At 47.2% G+C, this 19,352-nt stretch overlaps 1 protein-coding gene across 4 annotated transcripts in view; it reads left to right on the top strand.

Annotated features, from left to right (window-relative positions):
* Window positions 1-19,352, top strand: part of plxna4 (plexin A4) — a 283,559-nt gene that overhangs the window by 136,036 nt on the left and 128,171 nt on the right. For all 4 annotated transcript variants that reach the window (XM_061251217.1, XM_061251214.1, XM_061251215.1 and 1 more), the window contains one exon: window positions 12,966-13,097. In XM_061251217.1, coding sequence (XP_061107201.1) covers window positions 12,966-13,097 — 132 coding nt within the window. The remainder of the gene's footprint in view (window positions 1-12,965; window positions 13,098-19,352) is intronic.

The raw sequence follows: 19,352 nt of genomic DNA, 5'->3' as shown, positions 1-19,352 counted from the left end.
AAGCCCGAACATGCAAGTGGAGATTATTCCCCCAGACACTACCTCTGTAGGAGAAGGCTCTGCCTCCCGTATACTCCCGCATGTAGTGCTGTAGGTGTTTCACAAACAAAGCAAATGGAAAAGGAGAGTTGCCGAGCAGAAGTTCACGGTTCTGAAGAGCTGGAGGGACGTACTGTAGTTTTCACTTTGCGCCGGCGAGCGGTCTGTGCGGACCGAGGCTCACGGCGGGGGGACGGGGGAGGTGAAAGCCGGCTCTGTCTGGCGCTCTTAAGTGGAGGCGCTATCGAGTGACAGCGCACCGCTGTTAACTGCCAGCACCTCTCTGAGGAAAGTGTGACTCCCGAATTTCAGAGTTAACAAACCGCATTACACCTGCCGTCTACTGGGAGCCTCAGCCACCTAGGCTGTTTCTGGAGAGGAGGGGAGATAGGGGAGGGGAGGAATGGATAGGTAAGAGGATGAGGCAGAGTGGAGAGAGGAGAGGAGAGTCCAAACATTTTGCTAAAAGTGTACAGTCACAAGAAGTTTGTGTGTGTGTCCCGGTCAAAAACGTGAAGTACTACACCATGCGAAAGAGAGAAGACCTACAGTACTGCCGGTATTGGCTCGGTGATTGGATGATATTCTGCTCTGTGCTGAATAGGCAAGTATTGATCCTGAATCGATATCGCTTTAATGTTCAGCAGTTTGGTATACGTCAAACACTAATGACATTTTCGCCCTGACAAGCGGAAGAGTTGACTTTTTGTTTCACACTGAGCAGATTACGGTGTCAACTGGATTTATCTTTCCAGAAGATTTATAATGATTGTTTTTTTTCTTTCTTTTTTCTTTTTTAAATCAGGCTGTAGCGAGCTACTACAACTGTACCTTAGATCATATGCAATGCAGTACAAAATTAAGTTCGCAGCATGACCTGATTAAGTACACACACACAGTCCACTGCAGTTAATTCTAATGACTTAATTGGGATTCAGTTCCAAGTGTGTGCACTTTAGTGATACAATTTCAAATGATCAGTCATCAAAGAAATATTAATATTTGAGTGCTGCTGGGAAATGTAATTCTGCTCTGATTGTTGTTGCTCAGTGCTGAACTTTGGCAATAGATGGTATAGAACCAGTGCACCCTTGCTTTTGAGTATATTGCTGTTGTGAGATTGTTGTTATTTCAGAGGTAATGAAAGCACATAAATGTGGCACGGTTCCACAGATTTTCAAATAGCCAGCTAACTAAGTAAAGTAGCAGGTTAAAGGGTATGTAATCAGAAATTAAGGGTGGATAATCAGAAAGGGTAAATCATCAGATTTCTGAGGCTTTCTGGTGCACCCTGACATTGATTTAATTCAAGTTTGCCTTTTTACTAATTTACTCATATGGTTAAAAAGTAATGGACTAATTATGATGTCAATTAGCTAATAGTCCTATAACATTGTGTGTCATTAACCATGGCAATATTACTAATGATTTCAGTGCTGTAGTCTCTCCACATACCCACTCTGGTTTCAAAAGTTCAACGAAATGACATTCAAAGGTCATCATTTAAATTTCATTAAGCACATCTATCCGATTTCACAGCAGGTGAAATTATCTTCCATTTTGTGGTAGTCTACAGTCAAGTCAGAGCAAAGTTTTTGTTTCCAACAGACATAGGCTACATCTTGACTATACTCAATAAAATTAAAGATCTGAATAAGTCAAAATATTAATGACAGACAATTTTCTGACCATAACAACTGCCTCAAACATACCACACACCAACCACTTGTAACCAATGAATTTAGTTATATAATCAAATAATGTCAACTTACTGACAATTTTGGTAAGGCTATATTTTCGAGCCTGTTAAGTAGCTAGTATCTACTGGGTAAGTACACAGCTACTTGTGTAGTTATTCGGTAACTACTTTGATTTCATTGGTAAGTACCATGAAACAAAGTCAGTAAGTACCATATGTAAGTACTATATAAATATATTTACAGCCCATTTAATAGTACTTACCGCTGAAATCAAAATAGTTACCTAATAAGTACCTGGTTTTTACCCGGTAAATACTAGGTAACTAACAGGCGGTAAAATAAAGTGTTATCATGATTCTTATGTTCATAGAACCATGAGCATGTTGATAAATTTATCCATCGCACAACTGTGAGGCCACGGATGAGCTGCTGGATCTTGGCCGAGAGGTGCGACCTCTTGACCTCTCCCACACTAGCCTTCCAAGCCAGTTTCTTCAAATGACTTGGATTTTCACTGCAGGGGTGTAGTGAAAAAGGGGCGAGCCACTGGCACATAAGGTCTGCTTTGACACAACGCGAACAGAGCAGCGGAAGTATCCAGATAATTATATTGTAAGGGAAACGCAGACGCCGAAAGCATCCGTGTTTCAAGACTCACAAATTATAAAACATCCGCTTAATTATTTACGCAGGAGAAATGTTACTTTGTCAAGCAATTAACACATATTTTACGTTTAATAATTCCCCCCTTTCCCTTCTCTTAGTTTCAGCATATTTTAAAGTAAATAGACTTTAATATTGCATTCATGTTCCTGTCCCCCCATTAAAAGTTAATTATTTTCCAGACAATAACCCGTGATAAAGTGACACATTATTCATATGCTGGGGCTCCTGAAATGATTCCGGCACATTGCAGAATCTTAAAGACACAGTGGCTTCAGCTTCCACTGTGGTTTATACGTATATTATTTTCTCTCTTATTGCATGAGAGTGCAAAACACAAGTTGAGATTCAGCATGGCATCATTATTTTCTGCGTGCTATGTGTGCCGCATATATTGGATAACGCTTGGATAACTTCTTATTCCACATAATTACTATCAAACTGGGAGGTTTGCTGCAGTACTTCAGTGGCCCTCAGGAGGGCGGTGTGGAGTGAAAGGGGACACCGGTGTGGAGGGGAGAACTCTCCTCATACCAGGGGGTGCTGTCTGGGGATGCCGGGTGGCACAGTGGAAATGGGATCTGTGCCTGGACTGTGGGCAGGGACACAGGGGCGCCATGCATTATTCACACCTTTAAAAGGAGCGGAGAGACTATTAGTGGCCCCTCTCTCTCCCTCCCCATCGCTTTCTTTCTCTCTCCCTCTCTCTCTCTTTCTCTCTCTCTCTGTCTCAGTCTCTCTCTCTCTCCCTCTCTCCCTGTCCCTCTCTCTCTGTCTCAGTCTCTCTCCCTCCCTTTCAGTCTCTCTCTCTCTCTCTCTCTCCATCTCTCTCTGTCTCTCAGTCTCTCTCTCTCTCACACTGTCCCTCTCCCTCCCTCTCTCTCTCAGTCTTTCTCTCTCCCTCCCTCTCTCTCAGTCTCTCTCTCCCTCCCTCCCTCTGTGTGTAGCGTAGAGGCTGTTGCGAGGTGCTGGAGCTCTTAATGTTAATGGGATGCGTGCTGCGTGAGTCACCCTCTCCTGCAGCACACACACGGGCACTGTCTGCCAGGCCTGTAGAGTGCGATCACACCAGCCCTCTCTTCAGCCTGCAGATGGGAGGCTTGTACTTCCCTTACACCGAACGCCGTGAAGTCCCCCCGCTCCCTCCGGTCAGCGCGACCTGTTGTTTCAACTGTCTGCGGCGTCCATTATTTTATCAGAGGGAAGTTCTTATTAACGTCAGAGATAGTGTCAGGTGTGAAGCAGGCTGTGGTTACCGTCGCCTGACTATTGTTGAATTGTGACTGAAAGTCAGATGACTGCACTGTGTGATTTCTGTTTAGGGATGACACTGGCCACCTGGGACAGTGTGTGTGTGTGTGTGTGTATGTGTGATTGAAAGACGGAGAGTTTGTGTGTGTGTGCCTTTGTAATGAATGAAAAAAGGAAGGTGTTGGGTCAGGGTAGACGGGGAGAAGTAGAAAAAGGTTGACTTCCAGCTCTTAATATTGACTTCCTCTCTTCTCCTGCATTCTCTCATCAGAGTCCTGTTACTCTACACACTGCTCACAAAGGCGCTATCAGTGAAGGCCATCTGCCCAGGGTACGAGGAGTGAGTGAACCCAAAGAGGTGTTTGGGCGTGGCGCGGCTCATTTGAAATACTGGCGCAGTAGAACAATACTCACTCAACCCCCAGTACCCACCCCCCCGTCCCCCCGTCCCCACCCCGCGCTAGGCGGAGCGAGAATAGTGACGCGGGGTGCCGCGCGCTCTAGACCTCGCCGTGAATCCGTGGAACCGAACCCCCTCGATTGCCGCCGCTGTCGCCGACGTTACAGAAACCTGTTTCCATGGGAACAGCAGCGCCGCACGAGAGACCGTTAATCACTAAGGACACTCTGTCCTCTGCTTTCCTCCCGGCTCAGCCGAGGAGTTCTGGGTGCAGTTTAAGTTGCGAGCCGCAGAGTCAAGGAGGAGTTGCGCTGATGGAATTCCTGATGGCATTCCGTTGCCGGAATATTCTCGGCGAAGTGTACGCGGCCTGGCGCCTCTTTGCTGCCGACACACAACCTTTGACCGCAATCAGGTAGCAGGAAAAAGAGAGGGAGGGAGAGCGAGAGAAGTGGGGGAGCGGAGGAGAAAAGGGAAAGGGAAAAAAACAGGAGAGAGAGAGAGAGTGAGATGAAAAGACGTGGTTATGGTTGATTAGTAGAAGTAATATTCATATCTCTTTTTGATGTCAATTAATAATATTGCAATATTATAGCAAAATAGTAGCTTTGCTACAGTGTTGAGGACACATTTTCTGACAGCAGTTGCTAGTGAGCTGGGCCTAAATCCAGACCCACCTCTTCCCTGAGGGGTAAATGGCCAGAGCAGAACTTGGGGCAGAAGGTGGATGAGCAGCAGGGGAGTTTAAATATAGCACTTGGATCACACACGCCTTCCAGGCAGAAATGTAGCACGTAGCATCAATGCGCTGGATCCACATAGACATTCAGTAAGAGAGAGAGATGCAGAGGTACAATTAGATGTAATATTCCATCACCATCTTGCCATCCACACACTGTACTTGTTTCACACAATCACACACACACACACACACACACACACACACACACACACACACACACACACACACACACCACCGATAGACACACCAACATGCACACACACATGCACACACACACTGACACACACCACAGATAGGCACACACACCAACATGCACACACACATACACACGTACACACATGCACACACACAGATAGCCACATTTCAAAGGGCTCAGGTCAGATGGTGTGGACTGGTCTGGAGTGGTCTGATCTCTGATGCAATGCTGGCTGTCACCAGCGAGAGTACTGGCCTCTTCCTCCTCCTCCTCCTCCTCCTCCTCACTGTCACTTCAAAGCCAGGAGCAGCAGCTCCCTGCACCATATGTCTAACAGGCTGTGCCTTGAGCTCCAGTCAGGTGTGGAAACCTGCAGCCCCCTCTCTCTCTCTCTCTCTCTCTCTGTCTCTCTATCTGTCTGTCTATCTATCTATCTATCTATCTATCTATCTATCCCTCTGCCTCTCTGTCTGTCTATCTGTCTGTCTGTCTATCTCTCTCTCTGTCTCTCTGTCTGTCTATCTGTCTGTCTATCTCTCTCTCTCTCTCTCTCTCTCTCTCTCTGTTCAGTTTGCTTTATTGGCATGACAAAACACTACATTTCATATTGCCAAAGCATATACAATGTTCTAAAAATGTACATTACAGTAACACTGAAAACTACTTAAACAAGAATTAAGAATGAAAAAAAAGATGAAGTACATAAATCTATAGGAATGATCATAATCGTGATGATGCTGATGATTATGATATAATAATACCGAAGTGAATAGAATATAAATAAATAAATATGGGCTATACATATCTCACTAGCTCTCTGTCCCTGTCTCCAGGGAAATGAAAGGGGTGAATAAACGGTGCTTATACCCCAGCCAAACGCATTGCCAGGGACTAACACTAGGAACTGAAACACTTCTTCAGATATAGTTACCAGTACAGGAGCCCATCTGATTTATTAGGGCTCGCTAGCTGTTCGTTTAGCACGTGGCAGTGAAGTGCTCTGTGAGACTCGTCTTTTCTTCTTCTTCTTCTTCTTCTTCTTCTTCTTTCTTTTTTTGCGCTGTACTTACCGGAGCCTTATGTCGTTGTGTCTCATATTGTTCTGAGCGTAAGACAGGCGGTGATGAAACGTCCCGGATATTCTAATCGATCCTCGGCTCGCGTGTGGCTCTGAGAAACACCGTCAGCAGAAACCGTTACTATCTATCTGCGGCAAAGCCCAAAATAATTGGTTAGTCTGCAAAAAAAAGAGGGAGAGAGAGAAAATGGGCTTGTCTCACTTCCCCCGGGTGTTTGTCTGGGATAAATTGCCTTCATTTGAGAATTCCAGCACAATTCTGCCCGTCCCTTCTGCACTGCACCGGCTTTAATGAAAAAGGCATTTTCTGCGAGACGCAGTTAATGTGTGGGTGTGTGTTGGAGTGAGGGAGAGAGGAAGGGAGATAGAAAGAGAAAGAGAGGGAAGAGAGAGTAAGCTTTAGAGAGAGAAGAAGAAGAAGGCCAGAAAGCATTAGGCAGAGAGAGAGAGAAAGGAGAAAAGAAAGTAAATTAAAACCTAGCTACTGAGCTACCTGCCACAGCAGAAGTGAAAATCCCTGCTACAGGTAATTATTACAATTTATATTGAAGCTATTGTTGTTGCTGTTAAGTTATGATTAATGCAATGATTTTCTTTGGCTTCAGGTGATGCTCCATCAATACATGTTGGCAAAGTGTAATCTTTAAAAAAATGTTGAAGGCAATACAGAACTTGTATTGATGGAAACATAAGGACAGTGAAAATGAAGGGTGGAAGAGAAAGAGAGAGAGAAGGAGAGAAAGGGAGAGGGCGAGAAAGAGCGAAAGAGAGAGAGGGAGGGAAAGCTGCTTCTTGCCAGCCATGTGCGCTGTAAAGAACAGAACGGGAAGTGGGCGGAATGTGGGTACTGATCCAGAGGTTGATTGACAGCAGCCACGGGTCGCCTGACCTCTCAGATTAGTCCTGTGAAGCCCTGCAGTCCTGGGAGAGGGGGAGAGGGAGGAAGAGAGAGAGTGAGACCGGGGGGGCCGCAGTGAAAGGACAGTCAGTGGCCCCGTGGTCTCATACCTTTCAGGTATTCCCACTAGGGGGAGGGCGATAGGAGGGGAGGCCTGCCAATCACGCGCTGGCGCCCGCGGGAGTGGGCGAATGAGAGGGGGGTAGTGAGGCGGTAACCTGCCTCTCAGGGACGAGGTGAGATCGCGGGGGTCGTGCTGCACCTGGCGGTCGGCCCCGGCGGCTGGGGCCTTCCACGGCGGCTCTCCTGGAGCAGCTGTGCCCCGTGGCCTGACCGCTACGCGACTGCACGGCGTTAACCTTTCCGCCGTACGGGTGACGTGATGCGGCTTTCAGATCCATCATTCTTTACTCTAAACCCCCCCCAAAAAACCCCCGCCCCCTCGGCCAAACACCGCCTGCCAGTACCCCCCATGTGCTCCACACCTGTGGGCTGTCTGCTCACACTCCTTTTATGGAGGGAAGAGAGCCTCGGTGGAACAGGTCATCTCCCCAAGCAGGGACTTCTGCTATCAGGAGAACAGAATTAAAGGGCCGCAATTTTAATCCGAACACTACGCTGACCGCCTGACAGTCTTTCCGAATGAGAAGCACGGTGCAATTTCTGTCCGTGACCTCGATGGCTATGCTGTAGGTCATCTTGTATGCTACTGCGGGAAAAGTGTGCGCTTCTGTCGTGCCATATCAAAGCAGGTGCGTCGGCCAAAGCGTAAACCGCAAGACAAAGTAGGTTCACGCATTATTACGCTGTTTAAAAGCTGTTTAAAAAAAGCAGTGGCTTGTAACAAAAATATATTACTCAGTTTACTGCGTAATAAAGCGTGCAAGTGCGGATACAATGCGAGCGTATCGGTCACAGGCCGACCGGGTCGTCTTTGGCACACAGGTGAAATATTTGTTTTGTAGTTTTATAGGCCAGTGCACAGCCGTGTAGAGCTACTGTGCGCTACAGAGAGAGGAGTGTGAGAAGCTAAAGATTAGTCTTCATGTGGAGAGCTGAGGTGGGAATACAGTGTTTATCCCGCCATTGATTAACGCAGTCAAAAAGCAATTCCCATCCCGCCCCCGCCTCGGCCCAGCTTTCTCAAGGCATAAGGTGCCCTTTATCCGCGGAATCGAGGTTCCGACGCGTCGGGGGATTAGCGTAAACTTCTTGGCACGTTGGGGTGGTGGTGGTGTTGTTGTCTCTTCTTAAATACCACCGTTCGATATCAAACCATCAAAAATTCCGCCGCTGCAAACAAACTCCCCGGGGAGTGGATATCAAACGGGGAATATCGCATTCACGCCCCCATTGATTAGCGCTAATGCAGGCGCTGGCCGGTGTCATCTCGCGTTGGTGACTCATGGTGCGAGCGCTCTCTCCAACCACACTTTCAGGCATCAGTGCTGTTCACTATTCCTCCACCGCACTCTGTTTTTGGTATTGATTTTTTTGAATGATGCATACTTTGTTTCAGGCAGTAACATCATGTATGAGCCAGGTATAGTACTATTCACTAACTCTCTATCTAATTTAGCGATAAATACAATTTTTATTTATTTGTGGATAATGAATAACTGTCGTTTTCAGTTATACTATATATGTAATGGGGCATAGCACATACTATACTTCACAAATACCTCTTTCAGAATTCACCATGGAAAAAAATGCTGTAGTTCCAAAACACTCATATAATAATTGTGTGACTGTGGCGTTGTTATTAGTTTAGTGTCCAGTGTAGTTTCCAACGGAATGACAGCTGTGGGTGTTTGAGTCATGTGACCAGGTCTTTCTGTAGTCCTCTGTGTGTGTTGAGTGTGTGTTGTGCCACCATGGCGGAGCGGAGTGTCTGGTTATTTCCACGCGCGGTTGATTCCATACGCCATAGTGCACAGACCTCCGCTCAGTGTGATTGGGCAGTCTTGCGCCTCCTAACCCCCCTCCCTGACCCCTCCAACTCTGTGAGGATATTGGTGCATTTTCAGTTCACCTTTCTCGCCAGTGCCATCGGTGACTGGACATCTCTGTCATTTCCTCTGCAGGGAAAGGGGGGGGGGTGTTGAGGGGGAAGGGGGATGGTTTGATATGAAAGATGGGAAATGGTGCTGTGATCTCCTATCTCCTATAGCTCTGTACAACACCGCTTATCTCTCCCATACCCACCACTGCGGGTGAGTGAGATACAGAATCAACCATCTCAGGTTGACAGCATTATCTCAAGCTGAAGGCTTTCTGCTGCAGCACCACCCACTATTGCACCAGGATTCTTTTCAAATTGGAAGATGGTGGGGGACCCTCTGACTTTTGGTTAAACCTCCCCTTCTCCCCCACCCCAGCCCACACCTACCTCAGTGTGTGAAAAGCTCTGCCCCTTGCACCTAATCTAGTCACTGTGTGGAAATGAGCGTCTCCTGAAAAAGGACAGACTGGGCATCAAAACTTCGCCGGACTCTGAACCGAACGCCCACTTAACTGAGATCCCGCTGCCTGCCTGCAGTAAAATGGTGTCCTCTTCTGAGGTCGCCGCTGACACCGTTGATTCAAAATCAATGGGCAGTTCTGGGTGGAGAACGATGAGTGCCAGGATAACTCCGATGGTAGCAAAGGGAGAACGGCGCGACTGTGCAGATTTTTTTGCTTTGCGAGGCTTTGAGTGTGCCGCTTATGTTCATGTACGGGGAAAGGAAGATGGCAGAGGAACAGGGGAAAACCAGTGTGGGTATACCGTCATTCTTTAGGGCAGCTATCACACCTTTATTGGCTCATAGCTTGAATATGAATGCATGGGGACACTGTGGGGTAACACATTTCTTGTCACGCGGTGTCGCGGGACTAATTTCGCTTATTCTTAGAAAGTTCCCAGTATATCTCATCTGTGAAATACATGATCCATACTGACTCAAATATTCAGGTTTGAATTTTTGAGAAACTGCGCTGCATCAGATCACGAACAGCGCTAACATCGATTAATTGACGGCGTTCTTTTCTCTGTTTGACAAAAGGAAACTGGCCTTTGACACCTCTGTGAATTGCTTCCCCCCCTGGGGCCTTTTTTTTCTGGAAGCTGACAGCTCTAAGTGGCCATGTAACCAGAGCCAAAATGGGGTCTGCGTAGAACCGGGGGAAGTGGCACAGTTTCCGTGCGCGCAGGCCTGCACAAGCACTGCATGAGGAAAAGGAAGATAAAACCCTGTGGTTTTCACACTAGAGCGGCTGCCTTCTTTATCACACCGTCTGTTTACTGTGAGCTGCATCAAAGGGAGACTCAGCAGGGCAGTGTGTGGAGATGGCTAAGAGCTACAGACTTATGAAACAGCAATACTACTGAAATATTACCAATACTAGACCGTATCCTGTTGTATTATGATGTGCACTTATTTTATGATGCCCAATAAAGAAATTCTGTGTTTGCCAAGAATTGTATAATGAGGATTATGGCCGTTTGCCACTATTATAAGGGGTGGACCACAGACTTATGGAACAGGAATGGTAGTGATAGTAGTAAATAGTCCCTGTACTATATCATGTTGTATATGCTCACTTATTATATGATGTTGTGTAGATAAATTCCCAGTATGCCATTTTATAATGAGAGTATAAGGTTCTGCCTAAGCTGCCCTTTTCATTTTTTAAACATATTGCTGAGAATAATATGAAAAATAAATCCTGTTTTGTTTACTGTCCTCCATATTTCTGGAGTAAGGCCTTTTCTTTTCAAAAGATATATTCAGTTAAATACATTTTTAAAAGATAGACCCTTTAAATTCCCACCATTACCAGTTGCTACAGCCCTAAAACAATATTTCCCCCCTTTTTTGTATAGCCAATCATTTCATAATGTCTTTTTAATTACTGTATTCTGTGATATTGTTTGCAGGCAGGCCAGCTGACGTACTTACTATAACCTTGACCGTCTTTAACGTGTGAGGCTCTGCTGTTCCTCCGGTGGCCACTAGGGGGCCACTTATTCCTGGCTGTGCTGCATTCCCTGGATGGATGCAGCGGTTGTCAGACGGCGGCTTGTGATGCCAGCAGAAGCTGCTGTGTTTTCAATCAGGACTGACCTGTGTTGACTGGCTGCTGCGGAGCGGTGTGTTCCCCGATCATAGGCAGGCGTATCATTCCTTGTTTTATGTGCAGCGTGAACGCACACAAATATGTCAAATATTTTTGGATGGCGATACCATATGCAAACGTGGAAGGTGACAGAGACGGTAACCGTCTATCGCACTCCTGCGATCGCACCGGCGGGTGAGATGCGAGGCAGCTCCTCTGTAAAAATCATCAAGATTTAGTGGGGATTTAAAGGTCACTGAATTTAATTCTGCTATATTAATGTGATACAAGAGATTACAGTTGTAATCCATTTAGGATTTCAGATGTGTAATCCACTTTATTAATAGCAAACTGGAGCAGATTATATACTGTTGTGCCTGTTGAGAGCTTAGTCATGATAATGCTATACAATAATCCCTGAAAGAGGTACACCCACCAAAAAAAATAAAATAAACATATACAATATTATATTCTACCCCAAACTTTCCTGAAGCCCATGCCGGTGTGATGAGGTGGCAGGGCTAGCTGTGTATGTATGTACCGTATGTATAGCTGTAAGGGATGTTAAGTTTCCACCTTGCATTTACCATTTACTACTTTGATTCTGATGTCATTATGATGTCACATTAACACCTGTGAACATGGGATTTGTAGTTTTTAGCAAGTGGAGGGTCAGTATCCTTAATTTTCACTGTAATCCAGGGCTTGATGGCCAGAACCAGAGGGAGATGGTGAGGTCATGGGCCTATCCTTTTACATTTGGTGGTGGTTCAGTTCAGTGGATTATGAGAGGTCGGTGTTGGGCTCAGAATACGCTCGTTTGGTAGCGGTTTGGTACAGTGAATTGCCTGAGGAAGGTATTGGATTCAGCAGCCATTTTGTGCCGTGATCACGCTGCTGCAGTGGTTGCCGCGCTCCCAGCGTGGCGATCAGGTGTCGGCCCCTGGGCTCGTCCGTGCCATCAGGCCCGGCCCGTGGCGCCTCGTCGCCCGGCGCGTAATTAGCTTAGCCGCGGCCGCACCGCACAATGCGCCGGCCGTTTCCGAGCGACCGGGGGGATTATCCCGCCCCCTCGGCGCAAAGTTTACCGAGCCCGGCAGCCGCAGCCGCGTGCAGCCATCCGCTGCTAATCCAATCCCGCCGCCGCGGCGGCAACGAGGTGTAACCCAACACCGCGCAAATCAGCTCACCCGATCGGGGAGATTAGATAACCCGACGGACACGGAGCGCCCGGACTCGTGGAGCCGCTTTCTCCCCTGCCTTTGTCCCCCCCCCCCCCCCGGCCGGACAATGAGGGCCCGGTGACGGTGTGTGCCACGCCAGGGTCGCTCGGGGATTTGCCCGGCCCTCCAGGGGATGCCTCTCTGTGGGACCTGGGCTTTTGGGAGAGGGGAGAGCCTCCGGAGGGGGGGAAACCCCATCCGAAAAACACAGAAAGGGACAAAACAACAAGACTAAAGGCGAAGCTGTATCAGTTCAAAGGCCTTTGTGTGGGGGGAACGTGATATCCTCCGTACAGAGTAAACAGAAAGGGGTCACTGGTGCATTCATAGCCTGGGAGTAACTGAGATGGCATTGTGGGGAGTTTGTCATAATGAGCCATATTTCAGCAAAAGGTTCATGACCCATTCAGGTATTATATCATAAATAAATAAAAAAACATGCTGACATAGTTGGATGTATTTTGTTATCATATCATTGTTTCAGTTTTAGAATGTGATCTGAAACACATGAAGTCAGTGATAACTGTAGCCTGTAATATGCAGGTTGTGTCATCTCATGGGTGCTGTGTACCGATGTAAGCTATTCAAATAACTGAAGCTGTCATGCTGTACTGTACAGTGCAAAGTTTTTTCAAACAGCTGTCTAACCCTGTTTCCTCGTCTTTGTGTCTCTTCAGATTCGAGTGGACGGCCCTTCCCACGGTGCCTTGCAGTACGAGACGGTTCAGGTGGTGGAGGGCGGGCCGGTTCTGCGGGACATGGCCTTCTCGGCTGACCACAACTTCCTCTACGTCATGTCCGAGACGCAGGTGAGCCCCCTCCGCCCCTCGCCGTGAAGTGGCACCGTCACACTGGCCGCGTGCTTCCAACCCTCCTACACTGCATCGATCTAAACATGTATTTTAGTCTTCTATTGAGACTTCAAATCTTATTTATTTTACTTTTTTACTAATTAAGACAAAAATGTTGCCAATGAAGTAATTCAGTTTGACTAATTTCTAGATTTGGCAATAGTGTAAAAACATTTAGCTTGTCAAGCAGTAGCTTAAAACAAGCTAATATTTTCTCTTCAAAAGAAAAACGAGAATAACATCGCAATATTAAAATATGTCTCGAAGACTAAAACGCTAATTAAGACGGCCATTGTTTGCAGTGTATTGGTGATATTCCCCCATGCACCACACTGCTGTGTGATAATCGTAGGCAATCACTGCCATCTCTGCAACGTTCAGTTTCACACTGTTGTAGCATCAGTGCTGTGTACACTGTGGCCAGTAGCAGTGCTGGGCTGTAAACACTATAAGCTGGACAGAGCGGAGCGAGTTAAGTCCAGCAGGCACTCACATTCGAAGCCTTTTATAGCCGCGGCTTCACACCGCTACATGGCAGAGCTGAGACGGGCACCTGTCTGTGCCATCGAGAGCGCAGAACAGAGACCGCAGGGATCTGTGTCTCCCCTCTCGGCCCACCGGCGTGCTGAATTACCAGCCTCTCGCCGTGAGCGATCCAACTCAGCGCAGTCCCGTAGAAATTGTTTTGTGATTTCATGTAGAAAACGTGAGTGGCAGGGTGACGCTATTGAATGGAAAAATCCGCGATTTTAATAGGCGCTGGGATTCGATTATTCAGCGGCTTATTGGCCCGTCGTGGATCATGCGGCGCGTCAGGTGCATATGGGCAAAGCCATTCGCTAAATTGAGTTAGCGTCCAGCCTCACAAGCTGTTCTTCCTTAGACATAGGGGCGCTGCGAGAAGTATTAAGAAGGTTATGAGAGAAGAAGGATGCGATGATAAAAGATTCAAACATCAAGGCCTGAATTCACACTGAACAAAGGGAGAAGGAGATGGGAATATTATTGAGCCGTGGCCAGAGCATGAGGATTTATATGAGCCGTCCACAGACAGCCGACTGTGGACAAGAACCAAAGCACCATATGTGGGAAAAACAGCCAAATAGCTTTAGGTTGGCAATTTCGTATCCTGGGGCTTTTTTTAGCATGTGGTAAAGTTAATATAGGACACAGTGGTGTGTAAAATCAATGGAGTGCCCTTAAGTTAAAGCACACGAGACAGCTGAAATAATGAAACATACTGCGTACTGCATGGCTGCTTGCTGCCCGGTTCCTCTGTGTGTTAGCCTAGCTCGGGTACTGTGTCAGCTACGCTGGCTGTACAATCACTCTCAATACATTTGAATGTTTATTATTTCGGCTCTAACACAGCCGTGTAAAATTACACATAACAAACCTAATACTGTTGTAAAACCAAGAAGAAATGCCTACAGACATACTGGCTAAAGTGCATTCGTTACATATGGCATGCATGTATTTGTGTGTGTGTGTGTGTGTGTGTATGTGTGAGAGTGTATGTGTGTTTGTGTGTATGTGACTGACACGCAGACATGCACGCACATGCACACACACACACACACACAATTATTTATCACTTATTTACTTATCTATTAGTTTATTTATTTTATCTATCCTTTTATTTTACATTTATAATTCATACTGCACATGGTCATATTGTATAAGTGGCCGTACTTGTCATGCCGGTAAAGCATTTTGATTTGTAATTTGAGAGAGAGAGTGAGATAGACAGACTGACAGACAGGCAGGCAGGCAAACAGACAGTCAGACAGTCAGATAGACAGACAGACAGACAGTCAGACAGAGAGACATACAGACAGACAGACATCGACACCTGTTCCAGCTCACAGTCTCCAGGTCAGTGTGATGCCAGGTGGTGAGTGAGTCCTTGGACAGCAGCAGAGATTGGGTGTGGCTCTTATGCAGTGCAGAGAGGGAAACAGACAGACTGAAAGACAGACAGACAAACAGACACACACACACAGATGGACAGACACACAGACAGACAGACAGACAGACATAGACTCCTGTTCCAGATCAGCGTAATGTCAGGTGGTGAGTGAGAAGCAGAGATTGGGAGTGGCTCTTACGCAGTGCAGAGAGGGAGACAGTCAGACAGACACACACAGACAGACAGACAGACAGACATAGGCTCCTGTTCCAGGTCAGCGTAATGTCAGGTGGCGAGTGAGAAGCAGAGATTGGGAGTGGCTCTTACGCAGTGCAGAGAGGGAGAGGCTGATGGAGGAGCCTGATTTAGAGGCTGGGAGTATAAATGTCACCGGGCTTGGCTTTCTTTCCACGCGCTCTGTAAACAGGGGTCTCTGAGGGTTGATGAAGAGCGTGTCAGGGAAAAACAAGAGAAGGTATCACGCTGCTTTTAAACACAAGCTGCAACCCCATCATCCAATCTTCAGACGAGCAGGGCATCTCTGTGCTGTGTGCACTTTGTCACTGTCCAGATAGAAAATGTATTTCTGAGCTGTTTTATCCACTTTCCACTTTCCTCACAGTGTCCAAGTCCTGCCCTGACCACTGACAGAGAATGTATAGCAACATTATTAATCAACTGTGGAGTGAGAAATAATATGTCATTTTCCACTTTGAGTTCAATTTCACAATTCTACCAACAGTCTTACAAATATTGATCAATAAACAACACACGTTATACACCGAAAGACAATTAGCTCAAAGAAACAGGAGTAATTATATTGTTGTGGTTCAAGAATGGGTCATCGCCCACTGTAATCTTAAAAAAATGATTATTATTTTACAGAACGCTCCACCAGCTTGATACTAGCTACTGAGAATGTAATTTTTTACACCATTTTACTGACATTCATACCAGTACATGCTGCCATGCAGCACAACATCACTTCCGCATCTTGTATGGCTACACCCCTCTGCATCGTTCTCCCACAGCAGATAAATCAACTCAAAAACAGTAAATAGTAATAATGGAGTCACAACAATGATAATAGCAACAGTAGCAGTGATATTAATTATTCTGGCACCAGTAAAGACAGCTAATTTATTTTGGGAGGAGTGTTCACAGTGCTGGTTCCCCTTAGTTTCCGGGCAGAGGCTCAATGCTGCGCTGCTGTCTCGCCTTCACTAAGATATCATTTCTCTTCTTCATTCATTCTAGGAGGGGGGTGGGGGGGGGTGGGGGTAAATGAAATTTGGTGAAATAGCCATCTTCCCATCTTCTCGTTTGATCTGTTTTTCAGAAAACGGCAGATTGTCGCGCTGCCAGGAGGCACAGGGGCGTATGGGGCTTGATTCACTTTCTCTGGTGATAAATGTCTCGCTGCAGATGATAAGCACTGGAAATATTGCCTGAGTCATTAGGCTAGCCAGCAACATTACATCACACAGACCCCAGGCCTTAATACATTCCCTTATTTTCTTCAGTTAATTAAAAACACCTGAGGACCAGTTGCCTCGACAGCGTTGGTGTGTGTGTGTGTGTGTGTGTGTGCATGAGCGTGTGCCTGTGTGTGTGCATGCGTGCATGCGTGTGTTTGCGTGCATGTTTGTATGCGTGCGTGTGTGAGTGTGAGAGAGAGACGTGCTATACCTCATCTCGTTCCTCAGATTATTTATTTTGGCCTCGTCAAAGCAATAATCAGTAAACAGCGATGTAGGAGCAGGATAGGATTCCAGCACTTTCTCTTGTTTGTAATTTTCCTTTTATCCGAGTGGAATATACGGAATAAAGATGACATCATGGCGAAGGACAGCCTTGGGGAGATTAGCTCTGGCCCAAGCCGATTTAGCTTTTCATTATTCCGGTACAGCGGTCCAAATGCTAATCCTCTACCTGTGTCCTCATCTGTTGTTATTTATGAAGGGGAGGCTGGGGTGGGATTAAATGCCCCCGAACACAGATGGCATCAGACAGTTGTCGGCCCGAAAGAGCCCCAGAGGCTGACCTCACGTACGGACACGCCGCCAGCTCCGGCCTGTCTCTGCTCCGGCCTGTCTCTGCTCCGCCCTGTCTCTCCTCCGCCCTGTCTCTGCTCCGACTCTGTCTCTCCTCCGCCCTGTCTCTGCTCCCGCCCTGTCTCTGCTCCCGCCCTGTCTCTCCTCCGGCCTGTCTCTCCTCCGCCCTGTCTCTGCTCTGGCCTGTCTCTGCTCCGCCCTGTCTCTGCTCTGACCTGTCTCTGCTCTGGCCCTGTCTCTGCTCCGACTCTGTCTCTGCTCTGGCCCTGTCTCTGCTCTGGCCCTGTCTCTGCTCCGACTCTGTCTCTGCTCCCGCCCTGTCTCTCCCCCGCCCTGTCTCTGCTCCGACTCTGTCTCTGCTCTGACCTGTCTCTGCTCTGCCCTGTCTCTCCTCCGCCCTGTCTCTGCTCCGCCCTGTCTCTGCTCCGCCCTGTCTCTGCTCTGCCCTGTCTCTCCTCCGCCCTGTCTCTGCTCCGCCCTGTCTCTGCTCCGCCCTGTCTCTGCTCTGACCTGTCTCTCCTCCGACTCTGTCTCTGCTCTGCCCTGTCTCTCCTCCGCCCTGTCTCTGCTCCGCCCTGTCTCTGCTCTGGGGCTGTCTCTGCTCTGGCCCTGTCTCTGCTCCCGCCTGCCTCAGCTCCCGTCCTGCCTCTGCTCCCACCCTGTCTCAGCTCCCGTCCTGCCTCGGCTGAATCACACACACAGACCGCAGCCACGGGCTCAGGGGGAGCCTACCCCCGCTCTCGGATTATATATGATGGAAACAGTGAAAAGAAACTGGGATAGCTGCCCTTAAGAACGACGGTTAGGTTTTTCATCTTGTGAAGATATATTTTCAGCAGCTGACAGTATACAGAACACAGAGGACATGTAAAGTAACAGAGCAGTCTAAAGTCCGGTTTATAGTCCAGTGACAGAACATCGCTGCAACCGGTGATGTGCAACATATGTCACTGGTTGTAGCGACATTTGGTTGGACACTGGAGTGCGTTTATCATTTTTGCTAAGGACAATGACCACAGTCTACGTCAGGTGACAATAGACCGTTCATGAACGATCTACGATTTCAATCAAGCGACACTTTGTAGCTGGATTACGTACTGTTCTTCATATAAATAGTGCCTCGGCAGGGAACTGTATGGGGTTATTGTAGAGATATTAAGAAGCTGTTTTGGTAAAGCGCTTCTAGTGAAATGTGCTCCGCAGCAGTTGAGACTATGTTGTACCTTCTGCTGGATGGCAGCACAACAAAGAGGCAATTAAGGGGGTTTTGTGGACAGGTGTGAGGATTGTGGGGTCTTGCCCCACTGTGTCCATCCAGCACCGGAGCACCTTGGAGCCAGTTTAGGTGACCTCCCTGTTCTCTGTGTTACCCTTCAGTGTCCTCTGTTGGAGAGCGCCAGGTGAAAGCTGCCCATCTGAATATGGAGCTGGTTCCTCTTTAGCTCCTCTTTAGTCTATGTGTTCATCTCTGCAGATAGAGGCACCCTCCTTTATGGACATTTTGAGTGTTCAGGCTACCTTTAGCCTGCTAATGTGGAATGATTGTCATTGAATATGTGTACTGTGACAGATCATTGCTGTCTATTCAGTCCTGTCTTTTTTATTGAAGACCAACTAGAGGAAGTCAATGCTCTTAGCAGGACTGGGAGCACAGCGATAGGTCCACACACTACAGGAGTGTGGGGGAGTAAGGGAGCTTGCACTTGTTTTGTGGTGTCCGTGTTTATGGATACAAACAGGCTGGATTTTTATATGCAAAATGTGTAGATGCACATTCTGAGGTATGGTACTTCTGTGGTATGGCACCCAGTAGCTTTAAACTGAGCTTTAACAGCCTCGGGTTGAAAGTGTCCAATCAATTCAACTTGCATTTGTACTTGAAACATAATAATATGGCCACCGGTGCCCTAAATCCCAGTCCAATACAGAATTCATTTTGCCCCAGGAAATGCGGACATTTTTCTTGCAAGAACAGATATGTTACATGAATTCACAGTGGTAGGGCAATGTCTTCCCTTAATTAGCCTATTAGCCTAGTTGCAGAACTGCTATCTGTTTTCTCTACGTGTCCTGGGGGGTCTCCCTTAGTGGACCACACCCACAAAAAGCAGCCATATTCTGCAGCGAAGTCTCAGTCGTAGTGTGTACAGAGGCTCTCCGAACACATCTCTTATACAGTGTAAAGGCAGAATCTCATCCTGCTGGCTTCATTTAAATAATCAGAATTGATGGGAGATTGGGAAATGATTG

The sequence above is a fragment of the Conger conger genome, chromosome 8, assembly GCF_963514075.1.
Source record: "Conger conger chromosome 8, fConCon1.1, whole genome shotgun sequence".
NCBI lineage: Eukaryota > Metazoa > Chordata > Actinopteri > Anguilliformes > Congridae > Conger > Conger conger.
This window is presented reverse-complemented; position numbering and strand designations above follow the sequence as displayed.